Raw genomic sequence first — 19839 nt, 5'->3', positions numbered from 1 at the left:
AATTAGCTTTGTAATAATATGTGTGTATATGAATGAAAAAATTCCGGGAATAAAATGATAGATCGGATTCTTTTTTTTCTTTAGATTCACCTCATAAATATTCATGTATACCTCAGGCTCGTGATATTTAGACACAACCTGAAGAATCAGGCATTGTCGGCTCTTTAAGGACAATGATTATATATACACGTTTCGATGTAATTCAATCTCAACATATTTGATTTGAACTTGGATAGATTCCTATCAATGAAAAGAAAAAAAATGAACTAGTTCTATAATGCTCTTTATATTTGAATGAGAGATAGATAAGTAATAGTAAAAAAATGATGGCGTGTTTAAAAATCTTGTTATCAAAAACACTGATATGGGAAAGTTAGCACTAATGTGGAAGCATCCTAATGTAGTATAGATACAAGGCTTTTTTTTCAAATCATGACTCCTGTGGGTAGGATGCAATGGACGATCAAAGTTTTACAAGGGGATATTAAGGGAAAATCTTTCAAAAATCTGATGAAGAACAAAACTTGTCATATTTAAAGGGAAGCTTATCCGGATAGTGTAAATTCAAGTTTATGCAATTTTTTTCCCAGTAGGCAAGAAAAACAATGAAAGGTCAAAATAAAAGACAAAAAACAAACTGAAAGCCAAAACAAAATATTTAGGCATTGTAATTTAGTCTAGACTCAAGGTATTTCAAATCATAACCCCCCTCCGCCTTTTAGGGAAGGATATGGAGATAACGAACTGTACTCAATCTCAAAGTCCATAAAACAATATAGAATAAGAGCAGAACAACCGAAACATCTGATGTGGGATCAGATGCCACGGAGGACTGCGCATCCTCTGCCAACCGGTCACATCCGCCGTGTGCTCCTTGTCATGATCAGGAAATAACGGGAAAAAATCCGTCATCAATTCAGTGTACAAATAATGGACTAACGATTGGTTAAGAAGCGTCAGTCACCATTTGACACAATGATAAATTGTATTTGCTGACAAGGTTATTGTATCGATCATAGAACCTATGAAATGACTTTAAACGAAATGATGTGGGTAGGTCAATACACATTCTACTTATTACAGAGAGATATTATTTTATTTATTTATTTATTTGAAATATACCAGCATTATGGTTTAAAAAGGATTGAAAAAATTGGATTACTTACATTTAAATTGTCCCTACAGTACCTTTTTTTTACATTACCGAACTCTTTTTCTTCACTATGACTATTAAACTGACTTCTCTTAAGTGTAGGCCCTTTTTCGAGAAAGATCGCTTTTCATATAACCTTTCGTGTCTCGGGAAAATTATATGTCTGGGTGGTTTTGTGTCTTTTTTAAATTACCCCGGATTACACAATATAAAGTGATAATCTACTAAGCACGATATGTTAAACGAGAAATATAGCTATTACATCATTCTTTTTATCTAAAAATAAAATATTACTAATATTACTATTAAAAAAACCCTTGCTTTGAAATCACACAAAGTGCTGTATGAATCATTGAAATTTGAGATTAAAATAAAGCTGAAAATACCTAACATTATTTTTTTAGTCTATTGAAATTTACAAAAATGGAACACAGATTAGTTCTGGGAGCAATTACAAAGCAAGATTCCTTTTATTTACCTTGAATACTCGAATCTCGCTATTTTGCGGGTTTCATTGTATCGCGGAACATGTATATATTGTAAAAATTTGGATACATAACCTACGCGTATATTTAGTTTTTTCTTTATGGACAATCTGGATGTTGTCTTAGTGTTTACTTTTTTGATGATTAAAAAGTTTTAAGCATCCGTTTGAAAAAAAAATATTCAAATACTAGTAAAACTTAATTTTAATAGATTTGGAGTCCCTTTTTCATCAGACCATTTAATTTCTAACCTAGTACAAAATATTGAAAAAGCTCATATTTTAAAAGTCCTTAGTAATAACAGCTGTTTATTTTTCATGCAAAATAAATTTAAAAAATAAGAATGGAGGTACATATCATGTACAAGTGTCCATATTTACCTATTCCTCGATACAAAGAGACTCTCCATATTTAGGAGGTTAATTAGATTTCCTATTTTAAAAACAGGCCAGAAATTAAACTATGCAAGCTTGAAAAATAATTTTACACAAAAACGTTAGGCAAAAGTATGATTTACAAACATCAATTGATATAAGTTGAAGTAAAAATTTGAAAATAAACTTTTAATGCAAAAAGAATTAAGTACCGCGATACAATGAGACACCAGTATATATATTAAAACCAATTGTTGTGTAAAATTTCCCTATTCTGGAAATGTATCCAAATATTTGGTCGCCCTTTCTATATACCCATTTCAGTAGAAAAGAATAATGAAAATATAACGGCAGTCTGACATTTTATTTTACCTAAAAAGACTGCGTTTAAAGTGCAGATTAATTTCATGTATTATTTTACAATGGTTATCTGGACAGTTTTACATATTTTATCTTATTATAAAAATTAAATCTGAATCGTTAAAAAGCTCTATATTACTCAGCATATTATCAAAGTTTTCAAAAATAATACAGCAATATACTTTGGTACCGTTTCACCTTTCCTAATATTAATAGAGAGGAATATCAATTGTACACATTGAAAAACAGTTATCATTCTCAAACACGGGACTCTAAAATAACATAAAACGCGGGTTCAGTAGGTGCGGAACAGAGGGCAAACAAACTCCTATTCATGTGTTCGGAACTTTTTTTCTATTTTTCGGTGTTCTGAAAATTATAAGACCCGATGAGTTCAAAGTATCTATCTCAGTAGCTCTTGAGAGATAGCGAGAATACAGCGAGATAAGGTATATCAGTCAGGGAAATGTGTGTTTAGGAAGTGACTAGCACGTACAGACATAGTAAAAAGAGAATTTGGCTGTGTTTTAGTTTCCAACACCATATAATATCTGTAGAAATTTAATCCAATCTCTTTTGAATTCAATCAAACTTTTTAAAAAGAATGTATTCTCTATGATATTATTTTTGAAGTCATACATGCATGTATTTAACTATCTTTTTGGACAGTGAAATATATTTATATGGGAATATATCGGGGCTATTTTTTTTTTTACATCAGCTTAGCAAATGATGCACCAATATGGCCTTAAATGACAAATAAGATGAATGAGAATTACGGATTACGGGTACTAGTAAAGTTAAGGCCGATAAACACGATGACATTTATAGTATAATGCAAGTGTTATAATACTTTTGTTTTATAAAACTTTCTTGTTCTCACGCTAATACATATCTTATAAGATTGTAAATAAACTACGTATTCTAACGTGTTTTTCCCCGCCATATTTCTCTCTCTGTCAAAGAAATAAAAATGAAGGATGAGGCTCTGATTGCAGTGTCTAACATCGTACTTTGCATTGCTTGATATATTCCACAAGTCCTTTTCCCCTTCCAATTAAGCCACGAATTTTTCAATGTCTTTACTTGTAAAGTTTTAGCATATTATTTGCAATGTGCTTTTTTAAGCAATGATAAAAATAGGATGACTCCTAGTGTCATAACATTTGATTGGTTAAAAGTGCTAGGTAAACTAAGACCTGTATTAGAAAATATATCATTACTCTATTCTTAATACAGTTTTATAACATTCGAAAAATCTTATGATAAACTGTATTTAAAGCGTATACACAGTAAGACTTTGTATTATAATGCGAATCTTTTAATGCAAATCTTACCGTGTATACCTCCCTTTACACGCGAAAAAAAAACCCTCCAAAAACTAATGGTGATCGGAAGAGTACAAAGAATATGTTTTCAATTTGGTAAAGCAATTTCAATTTTTTTAATTCATTTATTTCCATGTTCACAATGACACACAATTCATGTGTTACATAAATATTTTAAAGTCATACTGCAGGAAGATTTGCGTCTGTTTTTATTCCTTAAGTGTACTATTTATATACACAATTGTCAGGTAGATTCCCTGGCAAAAACATGTGATCACGACTATGTAAGCCAGGTTATATTCCTTTAAATGCTCAGGAGATGCCGCTAGTTTTTCCTCACCCTTTTAGCTCTGATGTTCTGACCTTGTTACAAACTACATTTTATTATACATATTTTCTAGTTAGCAACAAATAAAAAAATTCAATGATATCTTTAATAGTTTCTAATCTTTTTTTTTCATTGCTGTCCTTTAACTTATCATAACCAGAATAATATCAATCTTAGACTAACCTGAACCACGTACTCAAAACACAAATGAAATGTGTCTAAACACAAATGAAAAAAGCATTAATTTTGCAATTTGATAAAAATCTCGCCTACGGAAGGCACAGAATAAAAAGCGGGGAATGATATTTATAAAAACAAAATGAAATGCATATGGTGTCACTTGTAAAAATTCAAACAGATTTATAAATAAAAAAAAATCAAACCATTGATGAATAAGTTGTTTTAATGAAATTAAAGCAATTATCGATTAATGAGATGAATCCGATTTTTTATTTGGTCGTTTGAGAGAAAAAAGAGAAAAAAAAAACTATTTTAAGGATGGCTTAGGTTTCTGTTTAATTATGACAGAAACGTCTACTTTGAATATCGCGACAAAGGATGACTCAAGGAAAAAAACGATAATTCTATACATGCATCTTTCGTCTGATGTTATCTGATTTCTTTTTACAACGTATCCGGTATGCTCTTTATGTCACGTTCTCAAGCAAATTATATAGATATATAGAAATCTCCTTTATAAAACTGGTTTACTATTTCATTGACAATCTAGACATTGTTACATAGCCCAGTCAATTTTTTGAAATGGTGCATATTTTTTTCATTTATAAAAAGAAAAACATCAAACTAGACAGGTCCTACATTGAAGGAAGAAGAAAAGAAAGATTTTTTTTACTTCAAGCATGACTCATATTGTTCAGGGTTAGACTAGACTGCAGACTTGTAAGATAGACTGAGACTCTGAGATTAGAGAAGGAAGAGACGGTGAAATGGCGGGGAGATCGAATTCTGCCCTCTTTTGTCTGTTCGGCGACAGTGGAGGGTTTGCGTGCTAACCATAACCCTGACTTTCCTCGCCGTCTGAATTTATAAAAAAAAACAGCTCTGTTCTTCACATAAAACATTTTTTTGTAGAAGATGTTCTGGAATCTCTTACCCCATTCATAAACTAATAAGGTTCTTGTATGTTAGGACAAACCTCTTACGGGTTAATTGTATTAACACACTCTTGTCCCGTTAATGCATTAGTGACGTCATTTTCTTCAAATCAATTTTAACAGCATATCTTCCCTTACGACATTGGATCCCGCTCTTTTTAATATTATATTTTATTGACAAGTATTATTTAGATTCTTCAAGCATTAATTAAAGTTGTGATGAAAAAAATACCAAGCAAAATTATTTTTTGAACTTCCTGTATTCATTAAGGATTTAATAAGCAGGCGAATTATTAAAATTATTAAAATCAATAAATTATTTTTTTTCTGAATAATCTAAATTATTTGATATACTTGAAAAAGTAATAAAATACGAGGGTTGTCCGTAAAGTTCGTGGACAAGCTAAATATTAAATAAAAGTTATGGCATTGATATTTATTATTGGACTTTTACGAGGAGCGCTGACTTTTACAGTTGACGCTTTCTTTTACACTAGGGCTATGTACGGTAGCTCCTTTACAATATAAATATTTAGCTCAACATTTAAATAAAGGAAATAATTGTTATTTCAATGCACATATATGTTGTCCTCGAAGAAAACGACAACGACCCTACCCTAAGCTCCCGCTCTTCACAAGTTAGTGCCCCTAGCACCATACCTATGACCACAAGAAAAGTTTTCTTATGCATAATCAATTATGTACTTCCGTACATGATACAAGTTTAAATGTCCAAGTAAACCGTCAACTGTAGAAGTCATCGCTTCTCGTAAAAGTCCATTAGCATGTTTCTAATCCTTTACTTATTGTGAATCAAAAAATATAAAATTTTATTCCATTTCAAAGGTATAAATAAAATTATGGCTTCATAATTAGACTCGGAATGAAGACCTGGAGCACCGCAAAATTTTAGTTCAAAATTATTTATCACTTAATAAATTTCTTTTGTTTTTTATAAAATTCTGCGGAAATCTGTACGACTTTTATATTATGAGGTTGACAGAGGTTACCAAGTCAAACCTGCAAATAAGAACGTTCAACGTTGTAAAAACGCTGAGAAATCAAAGTTAGAACTTTGTAAAACGGATCGAAATTGTTCAAAAAAGGGACGTTTTCGGAATAGGTGGAGCAGTGAGCAGTGATAAATTTCTGCGAAGACATCGGATAAACATACAGAGACCAATACATTTTTTAAACAAACTGCAAAACAAAGTAAAAGAAGCTGTACATTAGTAGTCAAGTAGCATTTAATATTCTCGGGTGGAAGGAACAGTTAACAGGATGACATGTGTGAAGGAAAACCATCAATCCGAGATTGCAGTGCTATAAAAAATAATTTCCTAACGTGACTCTACAGTACATGTATTTCCGTAAAAAAATATAGATTTACGCAGACAGATGTTGAAAGATTGCAGGATTTGAGACAAACCTTGTTAAATATCATTTTACGCATAAAACCTAAACTTTTCTGTACATATTTATGACTGGTGAAAGCACATAAGACATGAATTGATCGATTTAAACGGCGACTATGTTGAGAAAAATTACATGTACCGGGTAAGAGTGTGTGCCTTTACTTAATCTGATGAAAATAATACTATCTGTGCTTTGTTTATTTAGAGAACTTGTATGTTGATGAAATGAATCGTGAATTTAAAGAAAATAATAGCTATATAATAGTGGTGCATTATGCATATACTATGCCTAAATAGTAGGCAGGGTTTGACACCAACTATGTGTCAAACCCTGCCTACTTTTTAGGTATAGTACATGCATAATGCAACACTATTTTATTATAATGCTGACTGTTGAAAATATTTATGCTGCAATCCGTTTGACTTTTTTCTGAAAATATCCAAGAGTATTTAAACCGAATTTTTGCATGGCTTGATTTGTAAAAACAAGTAGAATATCATTCTTTAAGCAAACATAATAAGGAGGAATATTAAAAAAGAAATTTTATTTACTTGACGATTAAAGAATATCTTTTCAAACACAATTTAAGCATTAAAAGACTACGTGAATCTCTAATTATTTCATACGACATTTTGTATTTTTCTGATTACAGAAAATGTAAAAATTAGTTTATCTGTAAAAAAGATATCAAAGAATGTGTATTTTGTATCACTTTAAAGGGGGTCACTTTTCAATGGGGGTCATTATTTTATAGGACTAACATATAAAATAATGACCCCCTAGGACTCTTTTTCTACAAAAAATGATTTTTTTTCTACGGGTGGGGGTCATTTTTTGTCGTTGAAAAATGACCCCCTGGTCATTATTCGATGGTGGTCATTATTCGTCTTTTCACCGGCGAGTGCATTAAAGAGTTTTATTCAGTAAATAAGGCCCTTGACTATTTCGGCATAGTTTGCTTACGCTATATAAATCCTTAGACCACTATGCGAGCATAGTAGGGTATGGGTTATATAGAGACAAACTGAGACAAAAGCATAATAATTTCATATATTTTATCAATGTTTGTCAGTAATTATCAATGGTGTCCACGAACATTACGGACAACCGTCGTATTTCTATGGTGTTGATTTTTGATATAATTTTTTTTCTGGACTTTCAGGATATATTTACAATATTTTTCACAAAACTTTGATAAAATTCATAAATATTAATATAAATTATAAATATTTCAGGACCAACATGAAGCATTCAAATGCAAAGAATGTCTTATTTTTATATTGCATAAAATCGATCAAATCTTATTAGCTCTCTTATTACTTCAAATGATTATCTATCTCAAAAAACTGTGTTACACCACATGAAATAGTTCATTGCTTTATGCATTTCATATGGAAAAAAATCGTTGGATTTTTTTTGGTTTGTTATTATAGTTAGCTTTGCACTGTGGAATCCAAATTTTACGTGAAAATTTCAAAAAACCTATCCAGAAGATCAGGATCGAACGTTCTTAAGAAAATACTTGGGCTGAGATTTATAGTGATAATTCAGATTTATGCTCAGATACACACTTAAGAATAAATAAATTCTTATTTTAAAAAAAATCATTACTTACATTTAACCGGGTCCCATCAATGATTTTTCTCATACACTTTGGTAGTTACGCTGACTTTATCAAGCGTATACGACTATCTCAACTATCTGAACCTCAGGTAAATAATCTTTCTGAATCTAGGAGCCTGTGTAGTATCTTATATTTTACCACGGGGTACACAGTGTAAAGTTATGCTCTAATGAACAAGAAATGTTGAGCATGAAAAATAATTATATTACAGTGGAAAGTACAGTGACATTTAACACCTTCAAAAATTCTTATTCCATTATTCAAGGGAAATGCAATTCATTTTGAAAATCAGATATATATATATATATATATATATATATCTTTTTTTGGTGTTAGAACAGTCACTGTGATAAATGCATTAAAGTATTTTTTTAAAATACATTGTAAATCATAAATGATAGATATCATATGAAATGAGGATCCAATGATATAAATAGTACATAAAAATTCTAAAAAGAATGGATTTGGGTGAAGAAAAAATATGGTAAAAAAATTAAGAAGTTCAATTTTATTAACAGTTTACAAATAGAATACATTGGGAATCATTAAAGCATTGATTTGAAAAAAAATCTAATAAGGAATGTGGGGAGGTGCCTTAGAAATAAATGAATTTTGTCATAATGTATAGGATCAGAGTAAATATAAACCATTCAACAAATGTCATACGAGGGACATACGAGGGACATACAAATGAACCTGAAATTGACAAATGAGGGACCTACGAGGGACAATTTTTCCAGCCACTTGTATGACTAACATTTTGCCGATTTTTAAATTTCTTTTTATAAGTTACGCCAACCTCCCTTCGTATGTCGTTAACAGCTATATATCATTATCTTTAGAACACACAACTTATCCTATCTAAAACTGATACCTAATTTTACGAGCATATAATTTGAATAAATATCGTCGTACGCGACATAGCAAGAGGGATAATTCGAATAAAGAAATATAAAGCTAATCTCCGACTGTACATAAATGACATGTACTTTTAACTGTCTTGTGAATCGATACAAAAATACGTCTCTCAAAATCTCAGATCTTTAAGTTTAAACTTGCTTCTTATCGCCATAGACATGTTTTTGTCAAACAAATATGTGCTTACGAACGAAGACGGGCTATATTTTTCAAATATTTCTAGACATATTCTTTTGTTAAAATATTTTCTCGGAGATGTATATCTTAGTACAGGCGACGTGGATACCTTTGTATATTTATCCTTTTGAAATTAGTTTGCAAATCTGCATTAAAATACATACAAGTGATGCGTGCCTCAATAAAATGAGTTAAATCAGATTATATTTATTCAATACGCAAAAGCATGTTTTAAAGATGAACAATTTCTCAAACGAGGTAAAGTATTGACAAACAAGTTGTCGAAACTAGAATATCTGCAGTCACGTTTCAAGTTTTGAAGTTTTGTATGTACTATGGTCGATAAAATGACATTGTCAGCAAGAACAGTTTATAATTACTAGTAAGTCAAATGTTAAATGGTGTTTTTCATACTGATTGTATGGCCGTTATTTAGACATTGAATTTTTCGATAGATTTTTCTTAATTAAATTCTATTTATTTACACACTAAATTGTCGAATGATCTTTTTGGTATTTGTTTTTATCATGACAAGGAGTACATGCGGGTGTGACCGGTTTGCATGGCATTCCCAATCTCCCATGGCTTCCAATCCAACCTGATGTCTATGAAGTTTGTCCTTGCTCCGCTACTATTATCAATTATTTTTTGCAAGATCATATTTTCTGCATGTAGCGTCAGAATAAGGCTCTGAGTATGTTTTTAGTGCAATTTTTGGTTTGACTTGAAAAACTTAAACTGAGGTTAAAATGTTCATGTGCTTGGTATTCTGTTTTCTTTGGAAAAGCCCACCACATACATGTATATATCGCTTAGAACTTTGCCTTCCTGATGCTTTTGGTTCTTAATTCTGTTTTTGTTTTCAATTGGAAGCTCTTGTCACGTTTATGATGTATTGTGCTTGATGACATGGCCAATATACCTAACAAAAAAAGGACAGCTGATAATCCTGGTTCACCAACTTCTTTGCAATTTCTTACCTCGAGTTAAAATTGGTGTGACCTTGCTTGTAAAATATACCATTGGATCATGTTCATTATTTTTGTAGAATACAGCTGATATATCAAATTGAACAGAGTACTCATCAATATGATTTTTTTCATTGTGCTTAAGAGGGTGTGACCTGTCTTTACTTGATCACACTGTTGGTTTTTTTCAGGAGTCTTTTTTTGCTCTGTTTTTTTTTTTGTCATTTTGTTTGTGAGATTGATCAACATTCGATAGAAAAACTTTAAATATAATTTAAACATAAATTGATTAAAATTGTAAAGTACTAGAAAACGTTAATTTAGACTAATTATAAAGTACAATACACCCTTCCAAAGAAAAAAAACTTAGCTTGTTTCCTTCATTGCGACCTACATAATGGTGCAGAATTTTTCCTGCAAAGGCTATATAAAATATGACCAACTCATGCTGGGGTGTTCTGATCTTTTTAAGAGATGTGATATATTTCACAGTTATTCTTTGATTATATTGATTTAGAAATTATAATATTTTTTAATTTGAAAGTCACCATGCACAATTAAATCTAACCATTCTTTTTGTACTCCTGCATGATTTCACTACAAACTTATAATGTATACAACATATATAAATGAACAATAAAACGAATACATTTTAAACGTGAAAATTTTAAAAGACAGAAAATCGTTGTTTTTAAAACTAATCCACAATAATCCAAATTGTGATTGTTTACATGTATTTTGTTTTATGAATTAAGTGTTCATGTTACTGAGTATTTGGTGTTGAATGGAGAAATGCTATTTTACATCCACAATTGTATACCTATGAAATAATTAAACATACCCTCATTTTACAATTTTTAAAAGTTCCAGAGATTCAAGGATATGACCAGGAAATATACTTCAATATTTTAATTGTGATAAGGATTTTGTGGTTTTATTCACTCATGTACAAAACGAATTAAAAAATAAAACAAGGAAGTGCGTTAACATCATTATGTATTTTTCCACACAAAGAATTGAGTAAAATTAAGTTTTATATACATTTTGTAATATAAATATTGTTTTAATTGTACTCGTGCATTCACAACATAAGCTGTATACAGAAATGAACACTATGCTTCATAGATTTGATTAGTGCACGTTAAAAATACGAATAATGAGGATTTTGAGCATTTTATTGAATGGTGAGTAGATATTGCAATTTAACGTCAATAATAATCATAAAATGCATTACAATTGTACGTCTTTCCGTTCAGCCATCACGGTGGCTTAGTAAGTAAAGCCCTCTCTCCATTATCGGGAGGTCGTTTTTTTTCAAATCAGGGCTGCGAATGAATTAAGTCGATAAAAAAAAATTGCAACTATTCATTTTTAAAACCTTTTCAGGAAGGATATGGATATAACGAACAATATTCAATATCAAAGTCCACAAAATAATACAAAACAGGACCAGAGAGCACACACGATGATAGTCCGTAGAAATCCCATAGGCTTGTGTTTGAAAATGTGACGTCACATTTTTGAGTAAAGAATTACATGAACAAAGGGACTGAATGGTAAATAAACTGAGCTATAAACCACTAAGATAAACTCTTCTATACATAAAAAGAAATTGCTAAGATTTAATAATATGAATATACAAACCTTCATTCAAATCGAATACAAATCACATACAATGCTTGGCACATCGTGTTTGTGTATTTTATGCAATGTTATAAAGTAAATTGAAATACTTAAGTTGTCGTAATTCAACACTAGTAAAGATTACTTTTCCCCGATCGTTCCTACAATTTGGTCCTCTATGCTTAGTTTAGAAACAGTTGCTACCTATTTTTATTTAGGTCAGTCAAAACCGAGTTTCGAATCCAAGACCTGAAAAACTTGCGTATGGATCAATTGAGAGATATAAACCCCGAATGAAGGTGATAAAGCTTTATGAGACAAAACATAAGTGCGAGTTCTATCAACCTTTTACATTAAATACTTTTAAATCTAATGATACACGATATTCATTTATATGAAATGAAGTGAGAAGAAAAAAATTTGAACAAATTTCTAATTATTTAGTAGGTAAAATAAAAATAAGACACATTATAACAAATATTGTGGTACATTTTTCAAAAGAGAACTCTTTGAGAGGTAAGAATGATTATTTTTGATAAACTGAATGAAATCCCAAAATTTAGTACACAAATGCAAAGACGTTTGTGTTGTTCCAGCTCAGCCCTACAAAACTTTCATTTTTTATTTTAATATTAATATAGAATATTAAATAAAGAGAAAAATGTTTTAAGCAATGAAATGTGTTGGGTATTATTGTGAAAACAAAATGCCTTTGATTTGTATCTGTTTCATTACATTAATGTCTAATTTTTTTAATTCACTTAAACAACAAATAACAATATATGAATTTATTACACGCTTAGAAATAAATACAGGATTTTTTAATATGTGATATGCCTAAAGTCACAATAGCCGTATTAGCCCTGCAGGGCTGATATAGGTTATCAACCCTGCAGCCACAGGACTTATACAGATCAATGTCACACCTTTAGTAAATTAAACCACAAAACAGTACTCTTAATTCTTACTTATTGAAAATAGGGTTAATTTTAATATACAAATAATAGATTATTTTCAAATTACGGATCGAGTGCATTGAAATAAAAGTAGAAACAAACCCAAATCGTATATGACAATAGAAAATGTACATATACATATATGTAAGAAGTCCATGCATGATTATTTATTTATTTTCTTTTCAACTTTATCTAAATATATGCTATATTTTATTACTAAGTATGTAATAAACATATTAATTATACTCTTTTCCATATCACATCCTGTATTAGTTCGAGACACCAATCATTATAGCTAAATTTAAGATTTATTTTAGTTTCAGTTTTTAGGCATTTAATAACAAGGTTAGAGCACTAAGACTAAGACTTAAACGTATTGAAACCAACCGCATCATGTCTTTATCCAAGTGTTATACCTCTACACCAGAAACAACAAACACTGCTCGACTGGCGAGGCTTATACTGGGTCCATGTACTGATGTGTTACGTAGCATTTTAAAGACAGAAGTGTTACCATCTGATTTGTCCAGAAAGGTTAAGAAATTTACAGATAAACTTCCTGGTGGACATAGAAATCCTCTCAATAAAACACAATTAGAAATAATATTCCCCATACCAGCGAATCAATACAGCGGTGATTATTCAGACTTTGACATATCGTTATTGTATTTACTTCTACGCAATGTAAGTACAATAGCACCACATTCCAAAGGTTGGGGAGAGATTCCGAATCCCGGAGACAGAAGCGTGGCAGCCAACATTGAAAGAATTCGTCTCATTAGAAACCAGTATTACGGACATTCACCTGATTTATCCATGTCCGAGTCAGAATTTAGACAGGAATGGCGGAACATCCGGGACATTGTAGTGGAGCTAGAGCGACACCTAGGAGCCACCACTGTTTATCAGGACGCTGTCAACAAGATAAAATCCTGCTCTATGGACCCAGAGCAAGAGAAGAAATACATAGACTTACTTGGAGATATCAGAGAACTTCATATCACTGTGGATGATCTTTCGAGTAAGTAAGCCTTTAAAGTAATTATGAACCTTGCGTCCTTTGTGGATTAATGATTCTTGTATCATTTTACTTAGAATATCTTGACGGATTCTTTTGAAAGAATTTAGATATAAATTATAATAATGCTTAAAACTGTTTCCATTAAGAAAGAGGATTTTCTATTCGTGTCCTCTTTTTTGAATTCAAAATGAAAAATAAAGACAATGCAATTTCAGCAATCAACATTTTTTTTAATTCATTGTCATGAATGAATACATTGAGAATTGGTGAGAACACCAATTTTTATGTTAAAACAGACAAATTATTAATCGGTTTTCTATATTAACAGTCAAAAATTGGTGAAGGCACCAATTTGAATTATCAATATCTTCAAATAAATATTGATCTTGGTGGTTCCACCAAGAAAACAAGAGTGAATTTACAATACTTAATTTTCTAGTTAATTCTACGAATTAGTAAACTAACCATAAAACATCTTGGTTAGTCCACCGAAAATACGAAGACAAATGCCTATGATTACATAAAATAGATATAGCAAGTGTATTATATCAGTAGTGGGGAATTTGGTGGTTCCACCAAAAATTGAATGTGGTGAAATTCCCGATAACATTTTAAAAATGACGTTGGTGAATCCACCAGTTTTAAAATACTGAAACAACCCATTGAGAGAAACTGAGTTGTAGAACCACATAAAAAAACGTCCTTTATACAGAGTCGGTGCACTCACCAAAATGCAAAAATTCAACTAACAACACATTCATAAATTTTTCTCACAAATACTTGGTGGATCCACCAAAAATACAAATTGAAATTCACAAGAATGATTAAATGATACACTGTCAAGATAACCTTGTATTCACTAACAGTGGGCAATTTGGTGGATCCACCAAGGACATTGAAATCAAATTTAAAGGCAAACATAATTTTCTTGTAAAATAAATAAGCGACACTTTCCTAATACATTGATGAACACAAGAACAAAAACCTGGTGGGTCCACCAGAAAATTCGAAAATTTTCATGTAACTCAAAGATAACAAATCTGTCTCTAAATATTGAAAGTCGTTTGGTGGACTCAACCACCTGTAGAAAAAACAAATTCCTAGGCTTTCTTAATTTTACTAACAAACACTTGGTGGACTCACCAAAAACAAACCGAATACTTGAATGATATATTATCAGCATTGCCTAATTTTTTAAAGTGGGGAATTTGGTGGGTCCACCAAAACATTAATCAAAGAAACACTTGTAGATTTCCAATTACAATGACTAAGTTCCTTTCTAAATATATGAAAAAAGTTGGTGGATTCACCAGAAAACGTCGAAAATGTACATCTTACGCTCTCATTACTTTTTGTTGATACATTCGCAATTCAGTAATAAGTGGAACGATGAACATGTGTTTGATAAAATTATAAAATACAATTTCAAAGATGTGTATACATTTTCAAAACAAATGTGAATCCTCTGATTAAGGGAAAATGTTAAATAAACATTATATAAGATAACCTGCTATCTACTGCTTTATTTGCACGTTAATAAAGAGAATAAAAACAAATCTTTCTCTATTTATTTAAACAGAAAAATACTTAGTTTGTTTCTTTAACTCCCCTGTGATTTTGGCGATTTTCCGTGTCTGCACTACTGTATTACACCTTCTACAATGGGATGCGAACCCATGCATGACACTTAAGCAAACTACTAACACCGAAGTCCAAAATATATTATTGGGCTTAATATTTCAATTCATTTACTCTCTCTATTTTTTTACTGAAGCAACAAAAATACATTAACTTTAGTACTCTCAAATACACATATAGAAAGCATAAGGAATGAATGCTGCACAAGAAAAAGTGGCAACCATGAGGATCAACACGAATAATATTATTATACACAGCACAGCTTTTGATTGATTGATTGTATACTGTTTAACGTCCCTCTCCAGAATATTTCACTGATATGGAGACGTCACCATGGCCGGTGAAGGGCTGCAAATTTGGGCCTATGCTCGGCACTCAGGGCCATTGAGCAGGGAGGGATCTTTATCGTGCCACACCTGCTGTGGCACGGGGCCTCGGTTTATACGGTCTCCTCCGAAGGACCGCCCCATTTAGTCGCCTTTTACGACAAGCAAGGGGGTACTGAGGACCTATTCTAACCCGGATCCCCACGGGACTAGGACAGCCTTTGAAAATAGATAATAAATTCGTCATCTATAGACTAGGTAGTCATTCCAAAGAGAATTTAAAATTATACATCCAAGTCCAACACAATCACAGTCTCAAGAGTTGATATAATACATTTTTATCCCTAACATTGATGTCCCCTTTTCACCTCTATGGCGGTGTGGTTTGCAAGAGCTAAGGTTCGATTTACATGTACACTGTACTGACTTTCTGCAAATTCTGTTTGGAAGGTGGGTTGCCATTTTCCAGTTGGTTGGTAACATTGTAATTAAATTCTAGTGGTCGGGGCTTGATCTGTACCATTTTTCTTCTGATATGATTTTTTTTGACACGTTTTAGCCATCCTTTCATAATTAAACTATTGAGTACGTAATTCCCCTTGATTTTTCTTGAGTAAAAGAACAACTTGTGCTTTAAAATGTGAAAACTATCATCACAATATAACACCAGTGATATCTTGTTTAACACTGTTTTCTGGTCTCTTTACAATTGTATTTTTAGACATCTCTGTGTTTTCTGTTTCTAATCCTGAGACAGCTTGGTACGTAGTTGCAGTAATGCTGGACTTATCACCATCATCTTATGTCCTATGATAAAAGTACATGTACAAAGTCTGTGTATGGTGCACAAAATTTTAACGTTTCATATTTTCGTGTTTTTTTTTTCAAATATTTTATAGAATTTCATATTTTAAACAATTAATTGAATTCATTTCAAATAAACAGAATTTGAGAAAGAGGCCCAAAGGCCACATTGCTAATATTAGATTATAGAATTAAATAAGAAAGCTTTCCTGGGATTTAATTTCAATCGCATTGCCCTCACCCTAGGTAGATGCTTTGAACATATTTGTATCTTCATGTCTTGAGGATGCTTTTCAATATATTTTTTTTTTTTAATTTCGGCATTTCTAGTCTAAGATTAAAAACAAAATCCTGATATTTCTTTTTTGCATAACTTTCACGTACTGTTAAACCTGCACACTACCGGCACGGGCGATAATTTGAAGAAACTTGAGATAACCTTATATTCTATTTTCGTAAACCTTATCATAATATCAAAGTAATTTACTAAAGGTTTTAAGTGAAGATTACGGAAGTTTTTTGTAACCATATATAATGTACGTGTACAAATATAAACGCATTCAGTTTGTACTAACAAAATTAACTTGACAGAGGGAGGACACAAATAAAACAGGAAACCACATACTGATCTTCATAAAATTATAAACCCATTATATACTTGTTCCTTTTATTTATCTTGATACTTCAAAACATGATGTTCACTGCATAAACAAACTATCCATCAAGACAGAAACATAATTATTCTTCATACATGTGTATTACCTATCTCACAAAACTTACCGTTGTAAAGCCAACATATTCTTTTTGAATTCTTCAAAATGTCTTCTTTTTAAATCGATAAATAAGTCCTTTTCCTCTGCAAGCATTATGGTCAAATGAATCCCTTAGCTCTATCACCATTCAGCACAAGTTCAGGTAGTTTTCTGTTGCTGCATATTCCATTAAAAAGCTTTGATGTATACACTGTATCTTCCATGCCTACTATAAACAAAGTCATGCGCAGCCTTACTTCCTGTTATATGTGTAATAAATTCCAACTCTCATTCGATTCAAATTATGGTGTTGTAACACGTGCGGGCTTATTCTAGCATAACATGTCTCTATCCTGCAGAGTCCATCGCGCATATCAGACGGTCAAGGTCAGTGTAGTACTGGCTCTGATGATAAACTGAGATTTGAATATGCTGATTGCTATTATTTTCATACCCTTTCAACGGTGCTAAATCTTTGCTTAGATTTCATTTAGAATTGCCTATATAATTTTTATTAGTTGCCTTCAAAGTTAACATTAATCTATTGCAGTAATAAAGTATAAGTTAAGCAATTCTCTCTCAAAAAATAAAATGAAAAACAATAAATAAATAAATAAACGTCGTTTTCTAAGCTATATCATGTGAACTTTTTATATTATGTTCTATTAGTTGTACATGTAAAAATAGAAAAAAAAATTGTAAATGATTCATTTATTTATTTGAAAAAAAAAATCTTTTTATATATCTATTAACTTTAAGATAACTTTGGGAGAAAAACAAACTTTGCGTTCTACTGTTACAGTAAATAAACATGAAGACAACAAGCAACATATCAGCTGTAAGACACTTTAATAGCACTCTTATAAAATAAAGAGGAAATCGGATATCAAAATTGCTAAAAGTTAGATGCGAATCTTAATTATTTAACAGTCGGTGTGTATTTTTCGCAAAGCACAATATCCGATGTCGTATAATAGTTTCAACAATAATGTCAACTTAAACATGTGTATTTACAGCTTAAATAAAACATTTCTATTTCGGAATACATGTAGAAGCAAATAAACTTTAACTCGATAGCTAAAAGATCCATAGCTAACTTACCAAATTATTTAAGTGTAAATCACTTGTTTCTATTTAGGTGTATATAAATATGTACTAGTCCCTTTTCAATTTAATATCACACTACATGTAATTATGTTTGTAATCATTTGTGAACGAGTATAATTATATTTTCATGGTTGCATGATATTCATTTTACTTGATAAATACATCAATATTAGACAAAAGAAAATTTTAAAAAAATTATGAAATAAAACAATTAGCTATGAATTTGACTTAACAGCTTAGGACTGTCTGAGATACTTTCAAGTTGTAATGTTATTATTTTCTTGACCCCTCCCCCCCCCAACACCTCCGATTTCAGAAGAAAGAAATGTATCTGCCTGTATGTACATTGCAATAGATGTTTGAATATTGAATTTTGAATTTCTTCCAATCCATCTTAAAACTATTCATACGCTTCTGCATAAAAAATATCCCTGCTTCAACGCCCCTAACATCATCCCATTCATACGATCATCATGACATACAAATGTTATGAGATATTTACCATGGAGCACCAATTCTCTTTTCATAATCAGCAATTTACCTAAGAAATAGGAATAGATGCAATAAATTAAAAGTTAGATATTTTTATATAATTTTCATATTTGAACATCTGATAATTATCAATCTGATGAAATGTTAATTAAGTATTATGATAAGTTAAGTCTAAAATCTTGAATGTTTTGCCATTCCTGTCTAAATCCATCAAATTATTCCGAGTAAAATGATGCAAGAATCATTAAGCCAGAAATGACATGAAGGCTTATAATTACTTACTCGAAAGATCATCCACGGTTATATGAAGATCTCTGATATCTCCAAGTAAATCTATGTATTTTTTCTCTTGCTCTGGATCCATGGAGCAGGTTTTTATCATGTTGACTCCATCCTGGTATACCGTGCTGGTGCCTAGGTGTCGCTCTAGCTCCACTACAATGTCCCGGATGTTCCGCCATTCCTGTCTAAATTCTGACTCGGATAGAGACAGGTCAGCTGAATGTCCGTAATACTGGTTTCTAATGAGGCGAATTCTTTCAATGTTGGCTGCCACCCTTCTATCTCCTGGGTCCGGAATCTCTCCCCAACCTTTATAATGCGCTGGTATTGTACTTACATTGCGTAGAAGTAAATACAACTAGATGCTGTCATGAGACAGTAATACCCGCACTAAGGTGTTTGCCTCTAAATACATGCTCATACATATTGGGCGGCTTTCCAAAGAAATAGTCAAAATAATTCTATAATTTACATGTATTCATCAAATTGAGTATGAAATTCTCAGACCCTGTGACCTATAACTCAGAACCTCTTATATTTATTTTATACATGCTTATAAATTCATTATATACCAGTCTGAATTTTATTAATG

At 31.4% G+C, this 19839-nt stretch overlaps 1 protein-coding gene across 1 annotated transcript; it reads right to left on the bottom strand.

Moving 5' to 3' along the window:
- Positions 1-18877: 18877 nt before the first annotated feature.
- Positions 18878-19556, bottom strand: LOC134279435 (uncharacterized; the record flags this gene model as incomplete). The annotated part of the gene is made up of 2 exons (XM_062761834.1): positions 18878-19014; positions 19248-19556. Coding segments are annotated over 2 exons (446 nt in total), but the record flags the coding sequence as incomplete, so codon positions are not given.
- Positions 19557-19839: the final 283 nt, after the last annotated feature.

Source organism: Saccostrea cucullata, unplaced genomic scaffold (assembly GCF_032062105.1).
Source record: "Saccostrea cucullata isolate Sc308-1 unplaced genomic scaffold, CSIRO_AGI_Scuc_v1 ctg6335, whole genome shotgun sequence".
In the NCBI taxonomy this organism is placed as follows: domain Eukaryota; kingdom Metazoa; phylum Mollusca; class Bivalvia; order Ostreida; family Ostreidae; genus Saccostrea; species Saccostrea cuccullata.
The sequence above is the reverse complement of the archived record's forward strand: the minus strand, read 5'-3'. Positions and strand labels throughout refer to the sequence as shown.